General features: G+C 37.2%; 1 protein-coding gene across 3 annotated transcripts in view; it reads right to left on the bottom strand.

Annotated features, from left to right (window-relative positions):
- LOC114653392 (laminin subunit alpha-3-like) overlaps window positions 1-19,336 on the bottom strand; it is a 403,128-nt gene that overhangs the window by 253,597 nt on the left and 130,195 nt on the right. For all 3 annotated transcript variants that reach the window (XM_051928867.1, XM_051928866.1, XM_028803680.2), the window contains exon 3: window positions 3,716-3,833. In XM_051928867.1, the coding sequence (XP_051784827.1) occupies window positions 3,716-3,833 (118 nt within the window). The remainder of the gene's footprint in view (window positions 1-3,715; window positions 3,834-19,336) is intronic.

The raw sequence follows: 19,336 nt of genomic DNA, 5'->3' as shown, positions 1-19,336 counted from the left end.
TGCAAGAAGTAGTAACATATCAATATGAGATTTTTAGTATATTTTTGCTATCTATAGAACAAAAGGCTACCACTCCCCAAAGATTGCCCTCTAATGACCTGCATTTTATTTTGTGCCTTAAATACCAACAGTAGAAAATGTTGCTACATCCTGCCTCTTTTGATTATGAAAAAACTATTTGTCAGGCAAAGAACACGAAAGTACAAATTTCACTGTACTCTGTATACATGAAAATGATGACCTATAATGACCTTATAAAATGTTTAAAAAATTAAGTTGTCCATGTGGAGTTTCTACGTTTTCTCCATATCCAAAATTTTTTTCTAGTTTTCCAACCAAACAAAAAAGGTGACACATTGCAGGGTGGCACACTGGCAACAAGGAGACCAGGTTTCACATGTTGGATGCTTTCTATGTTGAGCTTGCATTTTTTTCCCTATGAACATGTGGGTTTCCTCCTGTTTCCTCCCTCACTTTAAAGACTTGCAAGTTAGATGAATTGGTACTACTAAACTGGCCCTAGTGTGTGTGTGTGTGTTTGCCTGTAATGCATTGGCTCCCTGTCCAGGAATTGTGCTTGCCTTGTGCTCAAAGCTTGCTTGGATAGGCTTCAGGAAATGAATAAATAGATGGATGTCTGATGATTACAGTAATCCCTTCTCCATCGCGGGGGTTGCGTTCCAGAGCCACCCGCGAAATAAGAAAATCCGCGAAGTAGAAACCATATGTTTATATGGTTATTTTTATATTGTCATGCTTGGGTCACAGATTTGCGCAGAAACACAGGAGGTTGTAGAGAGACAGGAACGTTATTCAAACACTGCAAACAAACATTTGTCTCTTTTTCAAAAGTTTAAACTGTGCTCCATGACAAGACAGAGATGACAGTTCCATCTCACAATTAAAAGAATGCAAACATATCTTCCTCTTCAAAGGAGTGTGCATCAGGAGCAGATCATGTCAGAGAGATAGAGAAAAGCAAACAAATCAATAGGGCTGTTTGGCTTTTAAGTATGCGAAGCACCGCGGCACAAAGCTGTTGAAGGCGGCAGCTCACACCCCCTCCGTCATGAGCAGAGAAAGAGAGAGAAAGAGAGAGAGACAGAGTTTGTTTTTCAATCAAAAATCAATACGTGCCCTTCGAGCTTTTAAGTATGTGAAGCACCGTGCAGCATGTTGCTTCAGGAAGCAGCTGCACAGAAGGTAGCAACGTGAAGATAATCTTTCAGCATTTTTAGACGAGCGTCCGTATCGTCTAGGTGTGCAAACAGCCCCCCTGCTCACACCCCCTACATCAGGATCAGAGAAAGTCAGCGCAAGAGAGACAGAAAAGTAAGTTGGGTAGCTTCTCAGCCATCTGCCAATAGCGTCCCTTGTATGAAATCAACTGGGCAAACCAACTGAGGAAGCAATTAAAAGAGAAATTAAAAGACCCATTGTCTGCAGAAATCCGCGAACCAGCAAAAAATCCGTGATATATATTTAAATATGCTTACATATTAAATCCGCGATGGAGTGAAGCTGCGAAAGGCGAAGCGCGATATAGCGAGGGATTACTGTAATTTGAAATTGGTCCTGCATAAATGTTGGTATACAGTATATTAAACAAGTTTAGGAATGTTGTTATTTACTTGGAAATGTAGTGTCATCCTTTGACACATTAGAAATTTCAGGTTGGTTTTAAAGGGATCATTTTTGAAAAAAAAAAAAAACTTAATAATAAATACATATATACATGGGGTATAGACACATGGCATGAAAAGTGTTATAGTAAGTCTAGATAGTCAAAGGAAAGTGCCCTCTTTAAAATTCCAACTTTAGTTCAATATGGCAGACTACATCTATTCTGTATTGTTTTCCTTACATCCTGTTGGGAATAGACTAGTCACGATTGACCTATGTGGAAGAGCAAGCTATAGTATCAGATAATGTTACTTCTACCACTAAATTGTTATTTGTCAAAATTTTTACTTAGACACTATTGTTAAAAAAAACTAGAGCATTGATTTGAACATGTATACTTGATGTTGTTAATTCATGAAGGCAAACACCCCTAGATACATGCCTTATTAAATAACAGACATCAAAAAGATCCTCTTTGCGTCTTTCTAGTCTTACCTTGATAATTTATTCCTTTCATATAAGACACATCATGACTGCCCTTGTGACCTAGGGGTAGAATAAGGACCTTTTTGGTGTTGTAAAAGGGGACTAAATGAGTCTGGCATCAGGAAGGGCATCTGGCCATAAAACATCTGTCCACCCCAATTTGGGGGGGGGGGGGGGTATTCAGTAAACCTAGGTGAACCCAAAAAAAATGGCCCTTAGACCATCAGGGTGGGAGAGACCAATTGAAGACTTTTGGGATCCTTGTAATATATTTTATTTTGTATATGTTATTAATTAATTTTGGTATTTAGTTTAATTCATATACTCTGTGGTGTTTTTTCATTTGCTAACCTTGGAAAGTCAACCACCCATCATCCATCTTCAAACCCATTCGTCCACTTTGGGGTTGAGCAAGTGCCTATCCTGGCCACATTAGGCAGGAAATAACCCTTGCCACACGCATGCGTATTGGGGGGCAGCTTAAAGGCTTGGATAATGTCATGTGTGGACTAACACTTTATCTCTTCCTCCCTCTGCAGACCAGAAGATTTATGACTTTACCACCCTTGACGTCATTTCTGGTGTCCACCTGTCTGGACTTGCTTCTTCCTGCCGAAAGTCCTTATCACCGGAAGCTCTGCCATCTTGAAGTAGTCTATTTGGAGACTCGCCTCTGCAACAACGTTTTATTTTTAACGTGTTGTGGGGAATAGCCTGGACACAGACATGTAGACACGATGGATTCACCCAACACACGTTTATTTATCATATTTACAGTGCACATACCCAGTGCCGAAGCACCAATCACCCCTTCAGTCCTTGGCCACACGCACAATGCCTTCTCTGTCTCTGGTCCGCCTCCACTCCTCTCTACCAAGCTTCGTCCTTCTTCCACCCGACTCTTGCCCCTGACTGGAGGGAGGCGGCCCCTTTTATTCACCCCGGAAGGGCTCCAGCTGCATCCTGAGGGCTCGTAGCCACACCCCTGTGTGGCGGAAGCTCCAGCGGTGTAACCGGAAGCCCACTGGGTGTCCCCAATCCTCTTCCCCCCAGCACTTCCCGGTGTGGTGGAAGTACTGAGGTCCAGGGCTCCCAAGGCATTGGGGCGCCCCCTGGCGGTGACCACGGGCCCCTACAGGGTTGAGCTTCCAAGCTCTGTACCCGTGGTCCCCAAAACAACCAGGGCGGATGCCCCCTCGTGTCCTGGAGGAGGCACAAGCCCTCCTCCGGTCATCCTGGGCGTCCCGGCCGGGCATGAACGCCCGCCGGGCACCACAGTGTTTATAATATGCATTTTGTTTGAATTGTACAGGATTTGCCTATTGGTGCCCCCCAACTCTTCACAGTTGTTTGCATTCTTTCTTACACGCTGAATGGGGAAACTGGATATGACATCAATCCACTGCAGGAGAAATCTCGGAAATCAATTTATCACAACTGACATATTGTTAAGCAATCATGAATGAAATGTATAACTCAAGAAGATATCCTAAATAGTGATCATATACAATTATCACCCTATTTAACTCTCTACTTACATTGTATTGTACAATCCTACAATATGACTTTAGGTACCATATAATCAAAAATATCACAGTATACTCACGTGCAAAATACTGCCAAGGAGAATAGGTCCTCCCAAAATCTAAAGATCTTTCAAGAACCCAAAGATCAGGGCGAGGGGAGTTAGCAAACTTGATAAGAACATAAGCAACATGAAATAGCTGTAAGAATGAAATAAAAAATACTTCAGGTTAACTGCACTTAGCATTGCTGAAAATAATGTCATTATTTGAAGATAACTTAATTTTTTATCTCTTTTTCTAAATGGACTTTACCAAGCACACTTCTTAAACTTGAAGTTTGACTTGAAATTAGGTACAAGATTGTTAAATGTGCATTCCCAATAATGTTTAGGAATGATCGGTTTAAGACTATTTCAGTATTGATGCATATTATTTTTTCATACATAAAGGTTTTATTATGAGGAGGTGTTTTCCACATAGCCATGACTATTTGGCACACCTGAGGCTAACAAGTAAAACACCTGCATTTTGTGGAATAATAACAAGAAAACAAGATTAAATGGTGACCAGGAAGAACTAAAATACTATAATTACTGGAAGACTTTACTAAATAATCTATTGTAAAGAGAAGCAAACCAGCAAATCTGCTGCATGTGTAAATATTTCTGTTAGGTATAGGATTAGGGTTTTCACAATTTATGATACATAAATTCTCAACCTAAAGGCACATTTGCTAAAGCATGAAATACATTTCCCAAAGCCCAAAGTTAAGTCTGCTAAATCACAAGCATATTTCCTGCTTTACTCTCTGTTGTTAAAACTAGAAGACACTTTGGGCAAAACACCACACATTTCTTGGCATTATACACAGCATTCACCTCTAAGCTCACTTTTTAAAAAATTAGTAAAGACTACTATTCAAAGTACTTCTGTACTGTGTCTCTTTGGAGAATTCTTGGGTACTGCTGGTTTGACTTTGTGATGAACAAGCGGTTGCTCACATAGTCCCGAGTGAGGCACATTACTTGCATTGTGATGGAGCAGCAGTTACGACACTTCAGCCATGTGTCACGATTCATTGAGGGTGATCCATGTCACAGGATCCTCATTGCTAAGGACCCAAGCGGATGGACCAGGCCAAGGGGACGCCCACATAACACCCGACTGCAGCTGATAGATGTTCATTTCCGGGGGTGGGACTGGATCATGTGTCTGCCTGGGAGGTTGCCAACCAGGAGCCCGAGCTGTTTCATCATGTAGTGGGTGCAGTAACACACTGTACCAGTGCATACTCCTCAACCCAACCTGATCTGACCTGACTCACATTTCAGTCTGCTTCTACTTTGTTCTGATGATGCCAGTGAAGAGAAATACCAATGACCTGATGCTATCACTGCCACATCATGTACAGTTCAATAGAGTCCCAGAAGAACAGGACAGGTTCTCCTGAAATGTGTTGAATGAGGATACCAACAGAGTTTAAACAATGACGGGGTTTGTAAACCACCTTAACATCTTTATCATAAACGGGGTTCTCCTTGTTAAAACCCCAAATCTTTATATACCTATTTTGTGTTTCATTTTTATGAAGGACACAGCAGTTCTACCAAAAATCTAAAGAACCACCAGACTTGTTCTCTCACTGGAGAGGATGAGGTACAAGTAAGTCAAAGTGAGTTAAATCTTTTCAGCTTAAAAAAATAGAGATTTAGAGTAAGACTTTATGGAAAGGTTAAAAAATATGAAGGGAGTAAGTTTGAACTCAGCCATTACTTTGAAAAGAGTTCTTTATTACATTTGACAGGGTACAGATGTTTAAGAGTATAAGTCTTACACGTATTAACGCATATTCTCAAATGCTCTTAATCCAATTCAGGGTCACAGGGTGTCTGAAGTCTATCACAGCAGGATTGATAGCAAAGGCATGGACCTACTGTTCATGGTTGAATGATGCTTATTCCCATAGCAAGGCCAATTTAGAATTAACTTTTTCAGATTATTCATTTCTTATGATATTATGATTTGAAAAGAATTAGTAATGCCATTTTATTATTTTTGGCATGCAGAAAATGTCCTTCTGATGCATATTACATAACCAAACCACTCCATTGTGAAAACTGAGAAGCAGAAGCACACAAACATAACCTGTAAAGATATTCAGGCCTCATTTTCTACAATTGTTCAGATAAATACTGCATTCATTTATTATTATTACATCTTTTACTTCTTAATAAATATTTATTTCAATAATGTTTATTGTATTGATAAATTAGAATGATTACAACATACTATAAACAGCATAACTACCTATGTTTGACTAAAACATTTTCATTTCAAGCTACAATGTATATGTTTGATAATTAAAATATTATTTCATTAAAGGAAATCAATATATATACAAAAAGTAACAGTCAGTATCACATACCTACAGTATTTCAAACATGAGAAATAGTCTCAGTCCAGACACATAATGAAAACACCAAGAGACTTTATCGGGATATTACATAGCAATAGTATCTATGCACCTATTTTCTTTATTATCAAAACAACATCACAGAGACATGTGGGAAAGTGTATACTCCACACAGAAACTGATTAGTCTGGAAACAGAACCAGGGATGCTGCAATTGTGAGGCAACAGCACTAATCATTATGCCATCTACAAAGAAGTAACAATTTTTATTATGACAAAAAAGGTATAGACTTCCATAATGACTTTAATATCAGCAGGTCACAGGAAATAGTTTTGTTTTCAGTTTGACCACCTTTAAGTGAATAATCCAGCATGCCTTACAAGGCAGTAATTGGCGTCTCCAACCCTAATACATTCTTTGATCTTTCACTAAACAAGATATTTTAAATCAACTCTAAAAGGATTAAACAAATTAAAATGCCTTGAAACAGGAAAACCCTCTCACTGTGCTTTGATTCTTGTTTTAACAAGTATGTTAGTTTTGCCAATATAATGTGCCATAAACCATAAGGGTCTTTCAAAGCATTAAAAACACTTTTAGCATTACACAGTTTTGTTGAAAATGATTTTCATCATTTTCAGCACATGTGCAGAGAAACAGCATCAAAGGCAAGCTACTATAAATGTAAGTTCAAAACCATATTCAAACAGAATTAAGGAGAATTATGTACAGTACCAGTTTACCTAAGATGATTTACACATAGAAAAAACAGTAAAACATATTATAAAGTTCAGACATTTAAATTTGGAGCTCATTGTAGGCAGTCCTCTTTTGACTGGACCTAATGAGAGGTAACAATCAAAAATAATAGGATAAATTATAACAGTCAGAATAATTTAATAAAAAACATTGACATTTTTATCAGTTATAATTTATTTATGTCCAGTTATCCATTGTTAAATTCTCCCTAATTGTGGAAACATGTCAGGACTTAAGTCCAATAATTCTTCATTTATGTACTTCCTTTCTTAAACACTAATGATTTTAATGATATTGGCTCTTCATCGGTCCATTTCATAGGTTTTTATCTGGTCCTTTTGTAATTGAGAATGTTTGGGTAATACATGACAGGTGTCTTACTGAGCATTTGAATGTGTGCACTGTTACAATTTACTCTTGTTTATTGTGAAAAATGAATTCTTTAAATGAATCAATAACACAGCATTGTATATGACAGAAGCTGCAACCAGAACCAAGCTCATTTACTGTAACAAAGGTCTACTGTCTACCACACTACTTGGTAACTTATTCCATTTGTTCTCTGTGTAAAGAAAAACTTCCTAATATTTGTGTGAAATTTACTCTTAACAAGTTTCTAACTGACGGGCGTCACGGTGGCGCAGTGGTAGAGACCTGGATTCGCTTCCTGGGTCCTCCCTGCATGGAGTTTGCATGTTCTCCCCGTGTCTGCGTGGGTTTTCTCTGGGTACATGGTTTCCTCCCACAGTCCAAAGACATGCAGGTTAGGTGGATTGCGATTCTAAATTGTCCCTAGTGTGTGATTGGGGTGTGTGTTTGTGGGAGCGTGTGTGCGCCCTGCCCAGGGTTTGTTTCCTGCCTTGCGCCCTGTGTTGGCTCCAGCAGACCCCCGTGACCTTGTAGATAGGATATAGCGGGTTGGATAATGGATGGATAGAAGTTTATAACTGTGCCCCCATGTTGTTGTTTTTTTTTTTTAAAGAAACAGTTTGGATCCACTGCACTAATTCTCATGTCTCCTCTTAATCTTCTTTTGCTTAAACTGAGAAAGCTCAGCTCTGGAATCAGCCTAGTTGCTGTTCTCTGGACCTTTTCTGGCACTGGCACTCCAGATGAGGTCTAACCAGTGCAATATAAAGTTTGAGCATAACGTCCTTGGACATGTACTCTATGTATTGTGCCTTCTTGATGGCTTCTGAATACTGTCTGGCAGTTGATACAGACAAGTCAATTATGATTCCTAATTGCTACTTATAAGGTGTACTTTCAGTTTTCAGACCTCCCATTGTGTATTCAAACCTAAAATTTTTAACTCCTACATGTATTACTTTACAGTTACTTACATTTAATTTCATCTGCTACAAACCTGCCCAAGCCTGAATGCTGACCAAGTCCCTCTGTAAGGATTCAAGGAATTTGAGATTATCTGCCAATCCACCTAGCCTTGGTGTCATCTGCAAATGTAACCAGCTTGTTACATGTATTCCTAACAAAACCATGTACTGTATATATATTAAAAATACCAGCAGCCCAAGCACTGACCACTGTGGGACACCACTCTTAACATCAGCCAGTTCTGATAAGGTTCCTCACACCATAACCTTCTGCTTCCTTTGGTTTAGCCAATTCTGCATTTTCTACAAGATTAAGGTAACAATGCTTAACAAAACTGCTAATGTGAAGGTTCATTTATAGGGTGCTGAATTGAAATTTGCAAACAGAACTGCTCGGTAACATCCAGTTTTTAAACTATGTTAGGTTAGGTAGACTATTATCCAAGTGGGAGATTTGTAGATGAAGGTTTAAAATGAATTGAAAAAAAATATTTTGGAGAAAAAAGAAATATTTATTATAAAATTATTTGAAGTTGAAAAAAATTAAAATTACAAATGTAATTGTTTTAAATATAATTATTGGTTACAACAAGAATTAAACAACTTGGTATTTTTTATCTTGTAATCCTCTGACGATGTTTCATGGTGAAACTACCAACAGATGTCTGCTGACATAGACTCATTTTACACTGTAATGTCCCTACGTTACAGCGAAATCGTGTTGGAAACATTCCTCATGTTCATCTAAATTCCTGGCTATTTTGAAGGAATAATACTGATTGAGAGCCAAAAATATGTAACAAATACATGACGTTGGGTTGTTTCCACCTCAACTAAAATTGCAGCTCAAAATATACTTCAAAAAATAAAATGCTGAGCATGAAAAACACTCATGCCATAAAGTAAACATAACTAGCATTTTTTACTGAGTCCAATAACTCATGCAAATGGCTTGTGGTAGAGAAATTCAAATTTCAGAAGAGGATTCAGCACACCTAAATCTACATGTATAAAGTACACCAATTATGCAGACCAGTGTAATTGAAGTACTCCGTAGCACATCAATAGCATAAATATTAGTTTCCATCTTTATTGTTTCATTCTCAAACTTTATGTCCTTAGGTGTGAGATAATTCTGTAACCTGCACTCGTAATATATTTTCCCAAATCCATTATAACCATGGGCCTATAGCACTACCTGGCTAAACCTGTACTCACATCCATGCAAATCTCTGCTTTACTCCTCACCATGGACTTACCATGTAATCAAATGAGTTATTTAACTTCCTACAGAAACAAAAGCAAAAGACACTTTGTAAGTTGCTATCTGTTTAAGTTGCTGTTATACATATTTACTCTTAAGTTACTATCTAATAAATGTTTATGCAATAAGGAGAGGATACAATTAGTTAAAATGTAGAGTAAGATTTAATTTGGCAGATTTAATGGGACACATACTTTTTAGGTACTGAAGGCCTCTGAAAAAGAATTAGCTAAAAAATTTGACTTCAGTCCTGTGCCCTGACAATAGCCTGCAATGCAGCTGTACTTAATGTTAAGTTAGCCAAAGTCACTCTTCCAAGCTTCTGAGTGCATTGCAATAGTTTTGCTCGATTTAAGGATACTGTTAAAGCACCATCACCAGTGCCGGATTAACCAATAGGCACATGTAGCATATGCTACGGGCCCCGCAATTTCGGGGGCCCCCAAATGGTGGACCCAATATTTAATGAAAAAGTGTAGCATTGAAAAACTGGTCTTTAAAAATATTATCTTTACGTTTTTAAACTGTAAATTTCTTACACAACAAAACTTTAGGGGCCCAACACATAAAATTCACATAAATATTATAAGATTCTTATTATAATCGAGAGTAAAATAATTATTTAGTCCGGTTTGAACTGTTCAGAATCTAAACTTCAGATGATGCAGACCAAAAGGGCCCCCAAATTTGAAATGTGCTACGGGCCCCCAAAGCTCTTAATCCGGCCCTGACCATCACTTGTAATTATTTTAACACAAGCCATTGCTGAAAAGTTATCAGAACTCAAAACTCCTGTTGTGTTTGTACTGTAGACTTATAAAACAGCATTTATGTTTAGGGGATATTTTTGTGCCTAGTCTGTAACATCAAATAGGGAATTAGTAGGAAATGCCATACTGGAATTGCAATTTCAGAGAGAAAATCTAAAATGCTTTGTTAGGAAGTGCTCTTCTGGAAACATATTCCCGTGGAGATCCAATTGAACCTTGTCTTCATGGTCTAAGGATTTTATAACATCTGCTTCCAAAAAAAAAAAAAAGTAGAGCTGCAGTGTTAGGCAAGAATAAATCACTAGTAGAAATTGCTTTTGTTTCTGATGTGAATGTGAAACTAAAAGTTAAAATAAATACCCAGCATGCCTTAAATGTTCTTTGACAAAAGAATAATAGATGGATCTTAAAGCAGAAAAAAGAAAAGCAAATGGATGAGATAATCAGATTATGTAAATAGAATAATATTATTCCTTCTTTAAAGTTTATAAATTCCTGTGTATCTGTCATATAAAAACTTGTGTTTGCTTTTGCTCTTAATCCCAGTATAACTATTTTTGAATAGATATCCAGTTATACATTTTAATATAGATATACTGTAGTTTGAATGTTAGTATCAGTTAGGACAGCTGCTCGCACTGGAAATCATAACTTTCCCAGTGAAGGTAAGAAACTGTACTTCTGTATTTCTGTACTGTACTAACTATTTATAGCTTGATCTGCATACCTACTCTCAGTTCTTTACTAAGTCATTATCTGTGTACCCTTTCATAATTCCAAAATTGCCCAAATGGGCTCAGTATTGGTACTTGATTAAATGAATCCTAAAAATGGCTTTAATGTATGGGCATGCTTTTTCCTGTTTAAAGAAAGAATATGTTGTAACTCTGCAGAAAACTTAGTTATTAGCTCACATACTGTATTTATTATTATATGAATACTGGATACACTAGAAACAAATGAAGGTCAATAAATTTGTAAGGGAAAGCCATTTAACCCTGGATGTTCAAGTCACTAATGTACAGTATATCTGATAAAACTTTATGAAAGCATGTTGGACAAAAACATATATATTTAACTAATGAGGTAGGTTAGCAAAATGCAGAATAGTTGCGTTAACTGTTAAAGTGTTAACTTAATCTGCTGGGACATTTTGACAATGCAAGTCTTTATACTCACATGTTGACATTACAATTAGATTTTTACTTGGATGTCTCCCACTGACCAGCTGCAATCGTATAAGACAAACAATAAACAATAAATACATTACTAAGAATACAACACTTTGCAGTGAATACTATATCAGACGATATACACACATCTCGTATAATCATGCACCAGACAGTACAATGGTAGCATATGGCCTCCAGCTTAATACAAAATGGAGGAATAACTTTAAAACAAACATCAAATGGAGGCCACGTTGTTGATTTTGAACCATTTCTTTAGGGACTAACATGAGCAATGATTAAAAAAAGGTAATCAGCACACCACAACTGCTGTAATAAAAGTGCTGTGATGTACTGCATTGCATAAAAAATTGATGCACAACAAATCTCAAATACACCTGTCTGAAGTGATCATGGATGGAGTTGCTTTCAAAAACATCTAAAGGAAGAAGAAACTTTAAATAAGAAAAGCAAAACCAAGTCAGTACATTCACATCTGTAATTTGTTAAAAATTAAAGCACACAGTTGAGCACTTTGCCTCTTCATATTGTTCCAAAAGTGAAGAAAGTGAGAAAAAATATATAAAAATAGTGAGTGTGACCCACACAGCAGTCAGAATCACTGCCACAAGCAAGATTTCATTAGAAAATTTTAACAATTTGGCCATTTCATATATAGAAAATTCTCTAATGTCAGTTTACTTATTTTTTATGTTACAGCAGCTGATTCTGTGCCACAAATATTTTAAAAAATACCTTATTGAATAGAAATATCGAGCCAATAACTTTTAATTGTGGTCCAGTATTAGGAGCATGTTCTTGCTGCACTAGAGCCAGCCCTACCATTAATATGCATTTTAACATTTGGAAATAGAAAAAATAACATGGGTAATAATGAAATAAATATGGAGGATGTGGAGTGACAAGATAGCATCCCAGTCATGCAGTGGAGAGCAAAGTCACCCCAGGTCTCCAAGACACCCGGGTTCAAAATCTCTCCCTTTTCACTATCTGTGTGGAGTTTGTATGTTTTCTGCGTGTGTAGAAATATTTTATGGACACTCAGGGTTAATGTCAATGCTTTTCAATGTTTACACATACTGCAGGCCTCAGCATAACTATTAATATATGAAGATTTTGTTTGGGAGAATATCGTGTCACAATTTCAGTGTTTCTTCTCCAGACTCCTCCACTTGGTGGCCACTTTATTAGGATCCCCTGTCTAGTATCTGGGAAGACCTCCTTTGCATTTAGTTAACACTAGTTTCTTCAATAACATGGATTCCCCAAGGTTCAGGAAACACACCTTGGGGATTTTGGTTCATACTGACTCAGCAGCATCATGCATTTCCTCCAGATATTTTATCTGCTCATTCTGCCATTTCATTTTGTCTTTAAGACATTCAGCTTTACTTGGTCAGTTGAGTAAAATGTTTTTTGGAACCAGTTTAGGACAATATATTCTTTATTACATTGTGTGTTATTCTGTTTGGAAGTATCTATTTAAAAAAGGTAAACTGTGGCGATAAGAAGAGGTGCATGTTTAGTAACAATGCTTAGGTACACTGAAGAATCCAAATGGTGCTCAACTGGTATTCAGAGGCCTAAAGTTTAGTAACAAAACATTGCCCACAACATTATTCTACTACCATCTGCCTGTACCATTGAGAGAAAGCATGGTTAATTCATTATTTAGATCCATGTTGTTTGTGCCAAATTCTGACTGCATGTTGCAACTGAATTTAAGTATCATCAGGCCAGGTGATATTTTTCCAGTCTTTAGTCATTTGTGATAATCACATGCCCAATTCAGCCCACTGTTCTTAGCAGATAAGTATGGAAAGTAGTGTGATGTTGCTACCCATTTACTTCAAGGTCTTAAATATCCTGCATTCAAAGATGTCCCTTTGTACACTACTGTGGCAAAAAGCTTGCAGAAGAGTATCTGTACATTTTCGGTTAGGTTAAGTATGGTCCTTCTCATTTACCTTCTTCATTAACAAGATGTTTTCACTTATAGAACTGTTGCTCACTGAAAAATGTTTGTTCATCATTCCTTTCTCTGTAAACTCTAAGGACTAAAGCCGATGAAATTGTTTGGGTGTTTACAACATACAATACAATACAATTTATTTTTGTATAGCCCAAAAATCAAACAAGAATTGCCACAATGAGCTTTAACATCCCTGCCTCTTGACAGCCCCCCAACCTTGACGCTCTATGAAGACAAGGAAAAACTCCCAAAAAAAACCCTTGTAGGGAAAAAAATGGAAGAAACCTTGAAGACCCCTTTCCAGGTAGGTTGGGCGTGCAGTGGGTGTCAAAAAGAAGGGAGTCAATACAATACAATGCACAGAACATAGCACAAGTAATTCTCAATACAGTATAAAAATAAAAATATTACAAGTACGGAGCAGAATTTACCAGTAGATGATATCACATAATATGATTTGGAACATCTACCTAGGTTCTGCAACAACCACCAACAATACCATAATTAAAGTCGCTTAGATCACACTTCTTGCTTATTTTAATGTTTAGTTGAACAACTAAACCTCTTCATAATCTCAGTATATTGTTTACTTTCTAATGAGTTGCATCCACATTATTTCCTGTTTGGGGAAATTAGCCTATTATTTTTAACAAGCAGTTCTACTAATAATGTGTCACTGAGTATATGCATGCTTTTTATTAGCATTGTATATATTTTTTTCCTTTTAACCTAAAAAGAATACTAAAGATACTCAATTATACATTTTGCTCTATATTATACACACTGGCATAGAATCTCCTTCCCTTCTGCAAAGATATGACAGAGACTTGTATTAAGTCATTGTTTTCAGACTGCATGCCTACTTAAAATACAGACCACACATGCCTTTTGCTAGACAGGCTCTGATACTAATATATAACATTTAGCTCACTGGGATGACACCTGTCCTCTCTATGCAGACCCCTCCAGATGGTCCCTGGATTGTGCTGGCACTTTTCAGCGCTAACTACAGCTTCCCCCATCCCCCTCGTACACACCAGCCTGACAATCTTACATGTTTGATGACCTCTAACACCTCTCCAAGGGACTGTGTTTAGAGCAACAAGAGCAACGTAGGATCATCTGCATCCTGAATATACATGGGTTTGCTGCACCATATTAGGTGCTTACTGAAAATATTTTAACACATAAATAAATAAGATTTCACAGGTAGTAACATGGGCAGTGTTATGATGACATTCTAATATTATGATAAAATTATGTACTTAGAGAAAAAAAAACTTTAGAACTTACTACAGGTTAAAACTAGTAATGATAAAGTCTCAGAAACTGACTGGTCAGTTAGCCTGGGGGTATAGAGATGGACTGAGATGAAAGGCCATTAACAGGTCGGCATAGCCTAGTAGAGCTCTAGAGGTAAACATCTAGACTCTACTGGGAAAATTCCACACCATTTATAAAACTTAGATTTGAAGGTGAAAATATGTATATAGCAAAAAAATCAGATTTATTAAACCTGGCATATGCACATTTCTACACAGTTTACAGTGCATCCGGAAAGTATTCACAGCGCATCATTTTTTCCACATTTTGTTATGTTACAGCCTTATTCCAAAATGGATTAAATTCATTTTTTTCCTCAGAATTCTACACACAACACCCCATAATGACAATGTGAAAAAAGTGTACTTGAGATTTTTGCAAATTTATTAAAAATAAAAAAATTGAGAAAGCACATGTACATAAGTATTCACAGCCTTTGCCATGAAGCTCAAAATTGAGCTCAGGTGCATCCTGTTTCCCCTGATCATCCTTGAGATGTTTCTGCAGCTTAATTGGAGTCCACCTGTGGTAAATTCAGTTGATTGGACATGATTTGGAAAGGCACACACCTGTCTATATAAGGTCCCAAGTTGACAGTTCATGTCAGAGCACAAACCAAGCATGAAGTCAAAGGAATTGTCTGTAGACCTCCGAGACAGGATTGTCTCGAGGCACAAATCTGGGGAAGGTTACAGAAAAATTTTTGCTGCTTTGAAGGCCCCAATGAGCACAGTGGCCTCCATCATCCGTAAGTGGAAGAAGTTCGAAACCACCAGGACTCTTCCTAGAGCTGGCCAGCCATCTAAACTGAGAGATCGGGGGAGAAGAACCTTAGTCAGGGAGGTGACCAAGAACCCGATGGTCACTCTGTCAGAGCTCCAGAGGTCCTCTGTGGAGAGAGGAGAACCTTCCAGAAGGACAACCATCTCTGCAGCAATCCACCAATCAGGCCTGTATGGTAGAGTGGCCAGATGGAAGCCACTCCTTAGTAAAAGGCACATGGCAGCCCGCCTGGAGTTTGCCAAAAGGCACCTGAAGGACTCTCAGACCATGAGAAAGAAAATTCTCTGGTCTGATGAGACAAAGATTGAACTCTTTGGTGTGAATGCCAGGCGTCACGTTTGGAGGAAACCAGGCACCTCTCATCACCTGGCCAATACCATCCCTACAGTGAAGCATGGTGGTGGCAGCATCATGCTGTGGGGATGTTTTCAGTGGCAGGGACTGGGAGACTAGTGAGGATAAAGGGAAAGATGACTGTAGCAATGTACAGAGACATCCTGGATGAAAACCTGCTCCAGAGCGCTCTTGACCTCAGACTGGGGCGACGGTTCATCTTTCAGCAGGACAACGACCCTAAGCACACAGCCAAGATATCAAAGGAGTGGCTTCAGGACAACTCTGTGAATGTCCTTGAGTGGCCCAGCCAGAGCCCAGACTTGAATCCGATTGAACATCTCTAGAGAGATCTTAAAATGGCTGTGCACCGACGCTTCCCATCCAACCTGATGGAGCTTGAGAGGTGCTGCAAAGAGGAATGGGCGAAACTGGCCAAGGATAGGTGTGCCAAGCTTGTGGCATCATATTCAAAAAGACTTGAGGCTGTAATTGCTGCCAAAGGTGCATCGACAAAGTATTGAGCAAAGGCTGTGAATTCTTATGTACATGGGATTTCTCAGTTTTTTTATTTTTAATAAATTTGCAAAAACCTCAAGTAAACTTTTTTCATGTTGTCATTATGGGGTGTTGTGTGTAGAATTCTGAGGAAAAAAATGAATTTAATCCATTGTAGAATAAGGCTGTAACATAACAAAATGTGGAAAAAGTGATGCGCGCTGTGAATACTTTCCAGATGCACTGTATCTTTATAAATTACAATCATCTTATAAACATTTATACGTAAACATGCCTCAAAACCATATTGACATTGACAATTGTAACTGCTTATAGTTAACAGAAGCTGCTTCATACTTGCTAAGCACTCTAATTGCAGTATAAGTGTTGTTAACTGCCCTGGTTACATTAGCAAAATTGGACACTACTGCAAATTGCCATTTTAAGTTGGTATTTTTTTCATTTTAGCAAAAACATGTTATGTTTTAAGTACATACTCCCAACCCTTATGAAAGTTGAATGTAGCACTCATCAGTCACTTTATGACTTTCAGCACAGCAGGTGTGAAGGAGTGAAGCTTGGCTGAGATATTCCGAACACTATTAGCCAGTTCCCTAAGAAGTGACAACAGGCCACCTATATAAACTGAGGAAAAACTAAAATGTTCTTCAGTGCAAATATGCAGCTTTGGCCCTCTTAAAAGGGAACTATAGTACAGTCTGTATGCCATATTCATCACTTCTGAGGGTTAATTTGTTTTTCACATCAATGCACATTCTAATAATGGCTTTGTGATAAAAACTGTTATATGCATGAGTCGTCATTTAGCTGGTTTGGCTGCATTTCCCGACTTGACCATGTGTGTCTACAAGATACCTCATTATGTATATGAAAATATTCCAAAATCCAAAAACATGAAAAATCCAAAATGCTTGAGGCTAGACATATTAAGGATACTCAACCTGTATTTTGTAGATATTATCTATAATACATAAATAAATGTGTAACTTTTTCTATCCTTCTTGTTCTGGTACTCTCTCTAATTGCCTGTGGTTACAGAAGGAAAAGTTAGCAGGAAGTGCTGGACCACAGTATCTGACAGTGTGATAAGAGTGTGCGATTTGAGGAATTATTTTTAAGATCTGTATAATGAAGAGTATATAATAAAGACGGGAATAGGGGCACCCTAGGATCCTAATAAGACAAAACAGACAACTTATAGCACAGCTGTTATTTCCAGACATGGAAGTTTAATTCCCAGATTCATCACTACCAGTGAAGCCTTGTCTCTTTGTCTACTTGTACTGTAGTTATATTCCAGGTATATCCATTTCTTTCCACATTGAAGGTTTATATTAAATAAATGTATTGATAATAATGTATCCCCTTCCCACTGTAAGTGTCCCATTCAGAGTTGGTTCCTGCTTTTCATCAAATAAGAGAGGCCATAAAATTGATGGGTGGGGAGATTTTGCAACAAACAAATGAGCAGCAACATTGGACAGTGTTGTCAAACTTTATATTATACAGCACAACATGGTGCCGGGGGATATTGGGAAACATCCTGACATATTGACAGCGAAATGTGATAAAGTACTGAAACAGACATCAGCTGTTTTGTTGAATCTGACAGCCAAGACTTTACACAAGAAAGATAAAAAAAGCATTTTGCTTGATATAAATGTCAAACAACAAAACCTAATGTTCATTTAGTCAATTTAAAACTTTTAGTAGATAATGGCATCTAAGAATGCTAATAAAATTTTGGTAATGCAGTCTAAACCTCCTAGAAGTTAGGTCAATGGAAAAACAGACACGTGCTCTAATAAAATAAAGGTCCACCATGGAAAACTTTTTAAACAGTCTTTAACTGCAGCCTTCCTGATATATTTAAAAACATGCCAACTGCATGGAAAAATAATGCCAGACATCTCTATAATAACAAAAGAAGTTCAATATGAAAACATAAGCAAAACAATTCACGTTTAAATACAGTATTACAATTAAAGGTCATGGGCATAAATTCAATGTGTGCACATGAAAAAGACAGATTGTTTAATAGAAAAGGAAAGATGATCCCAAAATAATATGGAAATGTTTTATGTTTCCTTTCCAAATGACCAATTTCCTTAATAGCCAGAGGAAAAGGATTCTAAAGCCCCACCAAACCTCAGAGAAATGTTTGATGAGTTTTTCTCTTCTTTTCCATTGGAGACACCTTTGAAGCAGAGATTAATGGAAAGAATGGATGGAATGAATTAATTAAAATGTATTACCTGCTAGAAATTAGCCTTGTTGTTGCAGTAGTAAATTTTATCAAAGGTATCATATTGTTCTACAATATTACATCTCCACACCATTATGTAAAATGGGGGCAAAGAAGAATGCACTGAATATTACATAAAAATATTAATTTTTACCAGGCAAAGTAGAAATTGTCTTAATTGTTACAGATATGAATTTTAACAGGGACAGTATTTTATAATATATACAATATGACATCCCCACACCATTATGTACAATTATGGGAAAGAATAATTACTAAATACTACACAAAAATTAAACAATATGACAACATATACATCTGTATTAATGCACTCCAATGTGTATGTCTTTATAAGTAATCAAATATTAGGTTAGGGTGGCACAATGGCACAGTTGTAGGTAGATAGATAGATAGATAGATAGATAGATAGATAGATAGATAGATAGATAGATAGATAGATAGATAGATAGATAGATAGATAGATAGATAGATAGATAGATAGATAGATAGATAGATAGATAGATAGATAGATAGATACTGTAGAAGTTTGGCTTTTTACAGAAGCTCTTTAAATAAATAAATACATAAAGAGATATATAAAAATAAATAAATAAATATACACACACACCTTGGTCTGAGCACACACTGGAATTACAATAAAGCAATAAAAAATTTAAAAAAAGAAAAATTATGACTTAACTGTCCCAGTCACAGTAAGGCATTATTTAGGCGTATTCCTGTTGGTATTAGGGAGCCCCAGTAACGGTTCTTAACACACTTCAGCTGATTGATTCA

This window comes from Erpetoichthys calabaricus, chromosome 6, assembly GCF_900747795.2.
Source record: "Erpetoichthys calabaricus chromosome 6, fErpCal1.3, whole genome shotgun sequence".
In the NCBI taxonomy this organism is placed as follows: domain Eukaryota; kingdom Metazoa; phylum Chordata; class Cladistia; order Polypteriformes; family Polypteridae; genus Erpetoichthys; species Erpetoichthys calabaricus.
The sequence above is the reverse complement of the archived record's forward strand: the minus strand, read 5'-3'. Positions and strand labels throughout refer to the sequence as shown.